The 8,132-nt window shown below is 40.1% G+C and overlaps 1 protein-coding gene across 1 annotated transcript; it reads left to right on the plus strand.

The window, feature by feature from the left end:
* Nucleotides 1-1,855: 1,855 nt before the first annotated feature.
* Nucleotides 1,856-7,471, plus strand: LOC121145595 (uncharacterized LOC102725191 homolog). The gene is made up of 4 exons (XM_040964513.1): nucleotides 1,856-2,275; nucleotides 4,449-4,533; nucleotides 6,045-6,190; nucleotides 7,388-7,471. The coding sequence occupies exons 1-4, from the start codon at nucleotides 1,856-1,858 to the stop codon at nucleotides 7,469-7,471; spliced, it is 735 nt and encodes a 244-aa protein (XP_040820447.1).
* The last annotated feature ends 661 nt before the right edge of the window (nucleotides 7,472-8,132 follow it).

Consider the following 8,132-nt stretch of genomic DNA (forward strand, 5'->3'; position numbering starts at 1 on the left):
GAACTTCTCCTTTTCTCATCTTTGTTTAGGCTTCCGTCATCTCGATTGGCTAGATGATGGAAATGGCTTTTCTGCCTTAACTTTTATTTCTTTACTGTGAGTCCACTTCCACATTGCTACTGTCTTGACCTGTGTGTTTAACACACACACACACACACACACACACACGGATCATGTCCTATGTAAACTTCTTCATCCCTTTCCCCTCTCTGATAGATTTAAAACTCCTTAGGAATGTAGCATTAAAGATTCCCACTGGTACAATCCCACCTGACTTTCCTAGCTTGGATTCTCTCAGTGTGGCATGGTTCTCTAAAGAAGAAATGCGTCTACTTGAATAATTACAAAACAATTCATAACTTTTCTATGAACAATGATTATTAACAGGTTGACATCAGTATTATCTTCTTAGTAGCTTCCTTCTGTTCATAAATTCAGTTTACTAAATATGAGCATTTAGAATTGGAAGATCCTCAATTCTGACACAATTCTAAAACAACCCCAAATGTTAGTCTAAGACAAAGCAATGCATCTCTGTCTCAGGTACTTATTTTCAGGGAAGCAGCATTGTTACACAGCTTCCACTTCATCAAACATATTCTAAGAGCTGGTTATTCTTTCCAAGATTTCAAACTCAATGGCATTGTCCAGCAGCATATTGACAAAAATCCCAAAAGCCTGCCAATAATTCTCTTGTTGCTGAATATCTGGTCAGTAGTAATCAAATCCAAACTCCTCACCCATAGGCTGTTACAGCAGTCACTACTGAGCCTGGAATGATGCAGACAGCGGCTCTGTAGGTCCGAGAAATAAATGATGGTAAATTATACCCCTTCTATGTCCTAGTAAAATGATCCTTCCTCCTCCACTGGGCAAATCTACTTATCCTTCAACATCAGTCCAAAAGACAGCTTTTTTTAAAAAAAGTAAAGATTTATTTATTTATTTATTTATTTATCTATTTATTTATTTATTTATTTTAAAAGAAGAGAGATCCACTGCTCCAATCTCCGCAAATAGCCAGAGACAGGCCAGGATGACTCCAGCGCCCAGAAGCTCCATCTGGATCACTTACCGGATGGGGCAGAGGTCCGAGTGGTTGGGCCATCACCTGCTGCCTTCCCAGGTGTGTCAGCAAAGACTGAACAGAGGCAGAGTAGCTGGGATTCCAGCAGACTTCAGCTGTAGGATGCCGGTGTGGCAAAGGCAACCATTTTTCTTTTGGTGTTATTTCTATCTTCCTACTGGAGTTGACTTATCCCTTCCCTTGCTCCTCACAACAGCACTGCGGTATCTATCACATCACACAGGTTCTATGTTTTTGTTTTCTTCCTGTCTCTTAAGAGGTTTCTCAGCTATTTAAGCACAAGGGGTTTAAGTCAATCATTTAAAGATATATTCAGTTGAGAAGTAGAGTTAGAGAGGTGGGAGAGAGAGATTCCATTTACCGGGTCACTAAACAACACGAACCATCATCTATTGCCTCCCCGAGCGCACATGAGCAGAAAACTCAATCCAAACTGGAGGTAGGACTCACTCCCAGGCGCTCAGTAGGGATACAGGTATCCCAAGAGGTGACAGTCTGTGCAGCACCACAGCCACTCCAAGTCAATCCCTTAGAATACCATATAACCCCTGGCACAGTGACTGCAGCGACAAAGGTGTCATATAAACACCCTTCTCACCCTGCGCACACACTCCCTGCATTTCTGAGTTTTATTCTGCCTCATAAATCTTTCAAAGACTGTTCCCACCCGGAGAGGAAATGTTGAATCTGCCATTGCTATAGCAACAGACTTCACTGATTTCCATGTCTGTCACAGATCTCTCCATGTAGTACTACAGGCCCAACAGCATGAACCCCGACTCCCCCGGAAATGAGAGTGACATTGCAAGGAGGCTGCGGTGTCCCTTACAACAAGATCGCAACTCCACGAGGGGGAAATCTGTCCAAAGACCTTTACGACCTGCAAAGAAAGTTGACATTTGGGAAATAAAGCCTCCTGACTTCAGTTACAAACTGTACACGTCCCTGCAGTTGCCACAAATACCACCACGGCCTACCAAGGAAGAGCAAGGGAGGGATCAAAGCAAATATCCAGAGGCCCAGCTTCAGCTGCCCAGCATAAGGAGCCATCCCAAGAAGGCCACATCTCCCAAGTTTGTAACCAGATTTCCACATCCAGATTTACAGAAAGCAAAGTTACTGTACGTGAGGAACGGCAAGTTCCCAGCAGGTGTCTACATCAATCCCAAACCACATGAATTCCGACAGGTACAAAAGAGCCTTTGATTTTTGTTTTTAAGTCACAAATATGCTTTATTTCTCTTTTTTACTTTTTAGAATTAATCTGTTTTTATGGTACAGTTCTATAGGCTCAGGGATTTCTCCTTCCCCAAATCTTTTCTCCCCCACTGATTTCCTCTACAGAATTACAATAGTACAGTCTTTCAAAAACAGTTCTAAGTTCATCCTGACATGGACTTAAGTGTGTTATTGTAGGCATAGACAATGGCAGAAAGTCCAGCATCCTCTCATCAAGATAACAGTTCCATTAGGAGTCCGTCTTTGATTCAGGAATAGAAATGCATACCCCATTGAACCTTCACTTCTCTATATGGCAATCGCTTACACAGTTCCACTCTGACTATATGTACACGCATGTCAGATAAGAGTCTGTGTGCATTACTTTTACTCACTTCTTAATTGGGACAGCTACTATATAAGCCAAAAAAAAGTATGTGTATAAGATACACAAAACTCTATTTCCTTATTTCTTATGACATTTCACAATTCAGAAGCAGCAATAAATAAGAGAAGAGAGAGGCAAGCCCTGGTTATTGTTTCTAATGGGATTTAATCTGCCAGCTTTGGCTGGACCTGGGTCTGAGGAGGACAGACAGATAAAAACACAATTAAAAAGCAAATGTCGGTGACCAGGAACTTACAATTTAGTATAAATGAAGTAAATCCATGGAACCAGTGGATGAATGAGTGAAAAAGGACAAAAGTGAAGATTTTATTACTTCAGTGAATCTTCTCATGGTAAGTAATTTAAATAAGATGTGAGCAAGATTTAAATAAGATATGAGCAAGGATATCAATGTATTCAATGAATGTAAACTGTTAGGATCTACTGAGATTACAGTTGGCAAATTCAACAAGTGATAATGACTAACTTTCTTCAGTGGATCAGGGCATCTACGACTTGTAGCAAATAGATGATACCTTTTGGAGATAACGAAAGTCAGTTAAGTATGAAATGTTGTTGGTATATTAAAACTTTTCTTTTTTTTTTTTTGCTAACTTACAGTTAGAATTACAAGACTATGTACGTGAAGTGTGGGGAAAGCCTGGCATTATTGTTTTAGCTAAACTAATTTGTTCTGAGTGAATGGAAAGCAATGTTAGAAGCTGTGCAACCACCAGGTGTCAGGATTGTTACAGAACTTCAACAGAAGGTTTCGTTATATTAACTTGGCCTCATATAATGTTGTTCATTAAAGATGGAAAAATCTTGTACTAGGAGTTCTTTCTTTAAAACTTTGATTAATTCTTTCACATTCTTGTGACCGAGGGTTGTCCATTAAGAAGACAACTTTATCAGCTTGGTATCCTCAGATTCACTGCATAGGTCACACTGATCCAACTTTAGAGACCTTCGAGATGTTTGCTGGATCCGCTTTGGCAGCATGCATCCTATGTCAGTTCCTATTGCTTCCACTAAGGGCGAAGGTGTACGTGGATCCTGAGGACCCTGTGTCTCCCAGTACAACACCTGGGTTTGGCAGGCAGACTCTGCGATGCAGTAAAAATGGCGGAAGTAACTGGACCCCTGCATGAAACATGAGACCCCCCCGCACTGAGTTCCCAGCTACTGGCTTCAACCCAGCGGTTGCTGGCATTTAGAGTGAGCCAGCAGATGAAGCTCTCCCTCTCTTTGTCTCTCAGTCTTTCTTGGCTCCCAGTACCTCTTTTTTAAAATAAAATAAATACCATCTAATGAAACTCTATTCTGTAATACAGCTTTAAATGACCAATAAATATTTGCTCTCCTAGGCATGATAAATTATTAACTTTATTCAGCAATTTTACTATAATGTCATTCTTGAAATAAGTTCGGTGCCATAAATAATGTGTAACACTAGTAATGATAAGCTGATAATATTGAGTGCATTTTCTTAATTACATATGCTTTAGCTGACTAATTCTGATCTATTTATACAAGGACAAATGAAGTACTACTGTCTACCAAGAAAAGAAATTATCCATATAGTTTTGAATTTTGTTCTTCCATATATTATTTTTACATACAATTTTTGACTACTACAACAAAAGCCTCGAAATTGTCTTTCACCAGTGAGATACTTAAACTGGAAAAAATTAAATTCCAGTTACAATAAAACTACTTATTAGTAATAGTACAATCTTCTCTTTACCCATCTAGTACCAAAGTAAATCACCAAACTTTGTGACAACTTTCAGACGGGATCCTTTGGAGCTAAACCTAAAGTCACAGTTCTTAAGTACAGGTAAGCTCTTACAAACTTATGAATAGCGCAGAAAATAAGCTTTCTGCATTGTACATTAATAAAGACACCTCAAAGGCAAATAACTAAAAAGACGGGTTTATTAACACTTATTGCCTCTAATACTTTGATAAATTTCTCAGTGTTTTTTAATTAACTGCAACAACCAATTTATTACTCATAGTTTTCTATAGATGACTGCAGATTGATGAGTTTGTCATTCCATATGTGATGTGGGAAAAAAAAAAACAGAATAAAAAGCTTAAGGGGGTTGACTCTGGAACCAAGCTGTGCAGCCCTGGACCCACGGTTTCACTGCCCCAGATTGCCTAACTGTACCTGAAAATATTAATAGTTCACTTTACATAAAAAATTGCTGTAAGCATTAAATCTGCTAAAGCCATAAGAAATACACTTAGTAAATATGCAGATGATAAATGCACATCAATATTTTTTTTAAGATTTATTTTTATTATTTTTTTATTGGAAAGGCAGATATACAGAGAGGAGAGACAGAGAGGAAGATCTTCCGTCCGATGATTCACTCCCCAAGTGAGCTCAATGGCCGATACTATGCCGATCCAAAGCCAGGAGCCTCTTCCGGGTCTCCTACGCGGGTGCAGGGTCCCAAAGCTTTGAGCCGTCCTCCACTGCTTTCCTGGGCCACAGGCAGGGAGCTGGAAGGGAAGCGGGGCTGCTGGGATAGAACCAGCGCCCATATGGGATCCCGGGCGTGCAAGGCAAGGACCTTAACCACTTGCGCCACCGCGCCGGGCCCCATCAATATTATTTTTAAGGTGTCATTTGAATAGTGTTTTTTCCAGAATTAATTTGTACTCTCCAACTTTCTTTTTTTGGGGATAAGGTGAATAATACATGTGTACTTTATTTTACATATTATATGTCAATTAAGCAATAACATATCAGTGGTTGTCACTGGATAACAGAATTGAGTTTGTTGTTTTCAGAATGAGAATCAAATGATGTTATAATTGCAAATTTAAGATAACTTATTTACAAACTGAATACATATACTGGCATGACTTGTGTTACAGAACCCTTATCTAGATGCAATTGAAATAGAATACATCAACTTTCCTTGCATGTGTTCTGTGTAACTTATTACAGAAGATGTAAAGGCTCAATCCTTGACCTTAAGAATCTTCTAGGTAAAACATAAGGGTAGAATGTAAAAAAAAAAAAAAAAAATCAAGTGAGTTAGCCACAGAGCCATTGTGCCAGGCCACAAACCCTATTGGTAAGGCACATTGGAACCAGGCTTCCAGTGAAATAAAAAGTAGCATAAGAATCAGAGTTTGACTAGGGATAAAATTAAACCCAGCAAAAGTGACAAAAGGATAAGCAAAGGTTGTTTTTTTTTTTTTTGCATCTATAAATTTTCTAGCAATTTACCACCCTTGGGTTCTGATCTCCCAGAACAATTTTCTTACTCAGAGATTATGAAAAGAGACATGTGTCATTGCTAAGCTTCTCGTTTGTCTTCACGTGTCTAGTACCATCAGCAGGCCAGTTACTGAAAGCTGATCAACAGAAGGACAGAAGACAACAGTTCATCACCCGCAAGTCTCCGGAATGCAGCTGGGATGCACAGCTCATTTTATCCAAACCCCCGTGGCCCATTAAATCAGCTTCATTCACGGTAGGTTTGATTCTTTCTCTGCACTTGTTGGGAAATACTTCTATCACTGCTGTCAGTGACTGCTCTGGTGCAGGAATTTCTAAGCTGTTGTAGTACATATATATGTGATATTCTTTAAAAGTCAAACATACAGACACCTCCACTTTATCTTGAAATGCAAGCAGTGGGTTATCCAGCATTTTAAATTGTCATTTTGTATTACAAAAATAGTTGGTATGGTGAATAGAAACCTGAGTAACTGTGAGAATGTTACCCAAATTTTCTTGTAATATCACCTGGAGCCCAGAGTTTAATTTAAGTAACAAAGTATAACAAAGAGACTCTGTGACACATATTCTCTCTCTCTCTCTCTCTCTCTCTCTCTCTCTCTCTTTCTCACACACACACACATATTTTTACCATGACTTAAATTCTACCCTATACTAACAGGACTGTGAGCAACATGTGTATGAGCAGAACAAGATGAGGATTTGGCATTAAGATTAAGATAAACTATCACAGCAATGATATTTAAATAGAAATTTAAGGACAGACACAGGGGGCCTGGAGCCAGTGTTCTGGCACAGTGGGTTAAGCTGCTACTTGTGACCATTACAGCCCATATGAGCACTGGTTCAAGTCCTGGCTGCTCCACTTCCAACCCAAATCCTTGCTAATGTGCCCGGGGAAAGTACTGGACCATGACTATGCACTTGAGCCCCTGTATCCACGTGAGAGATCCCAGTGAGATTCCTGGCTTCCACCTGAGCTGGCTCAGCCTTGGCTGTTGCAGCCATTTAGGGAATGAACAAGTGGAGGAAAGATTCTCTCTGTCTCTTCCTCTCCTTCTTTGCCTTTCAAATAAATAAATCTTTTCAAAAAAGAGAGCGAGAACAGCAGATGTTTGGTGCTTGGTCTAGCAGTTGACCTCTCTGTGTTACCCATCTCAGTATCTGAGTTCAATTCCCTACATCCACTCTTACCTCGTTCTTACCAATGTGAATCCTAGAAGGTAAGAGTGAAGGTTCAAGTAATAGGATTCCTATCATCTTTTCAAGAGACCAGAATTCAGTTCCTGGCTCCCAGACCCAGCCTGTTTTGTTGTAGACATGTGAGGAGTGAACTAGTGGATGAAATCTCTCTTAAGTCATTTTTTAAAATTTAAAGAACAAAACAGTAATGAATATTGACATGTTTGCTTTCACTAACTCCCTTTAGAGACATAGGCGGTGTTGCGATGCCTACAGTGCATTCCTGGATCGTGTGGAAGAAAAGTGGGCAAGGACACGCAAAAGCAGGTAGGCCAGAAATTCAGGATTTGTTCTTGAATACTTATGTTAACTACTTTGAATTACCTTTCAATGACTTTGTGGATAAAATACATTTCAGCCCACATAATTTCTATAATAGGAACTATAAATAATTTGTCTCATACTCAGAGCCTATTAAGTGAGGCCTGGAAGAATCCAATCCTTCAATCAAATAAAAATTTCTATTTCTCCTAATTAGAATGAAATTCTACAAAGCTGCCAGAAATGACAGCATGTGTCAGTGTTCACAGGCTCTGCAGGGGTTGTTCACATCCTCTCTTCATCACTTCAGGGCATTTCTAACTTCCCATGGCCAGAGTCGGTGTGCCTTTGGCCCAGAACCTTCTCTGGCAGGTGCAGTTGCCTACTGCACTTCAGAACAACTGGGGGTTTAGCTCTCCCAGCAGGAGCTCTCAGTTACCTGAAAGGACGGGTTGAAGACCAGCAATCCCTGTAGCTACTCACAAGTCATTAGCTTTCTTTCCTTCCAGCCTCACCAGCCCAGGTACTATTTTTGCTTTAAGGATCACCTGTGCCTTTACCAGCATCCTCATCAAGGGTCCACTTCTGGGAACATCTGAACCAAGGCACCAGAAAGCAGCTCCAATGTCCCCAAACATCAAAAGTCTCACCCTGACCTCCAGCCTTCCCAT

Source organism: Ochotona curzoniae, unplaced genomic scaffold, assembly GCF_017591425.1.
Source record: "Ochotona curzoniae isolate NIBS_2020 unplaced genomic scaffold, NIBS_Ocur_1.0 scaffold_3835, whole genome shotgun sequence".
Classification (NCBI taxonomy): Eukaryota; Metazoa; Chordata; class Mammalia; order Lagomorpha; family Ochotonidae; genus Ochotona; species Ochotona curzoniae.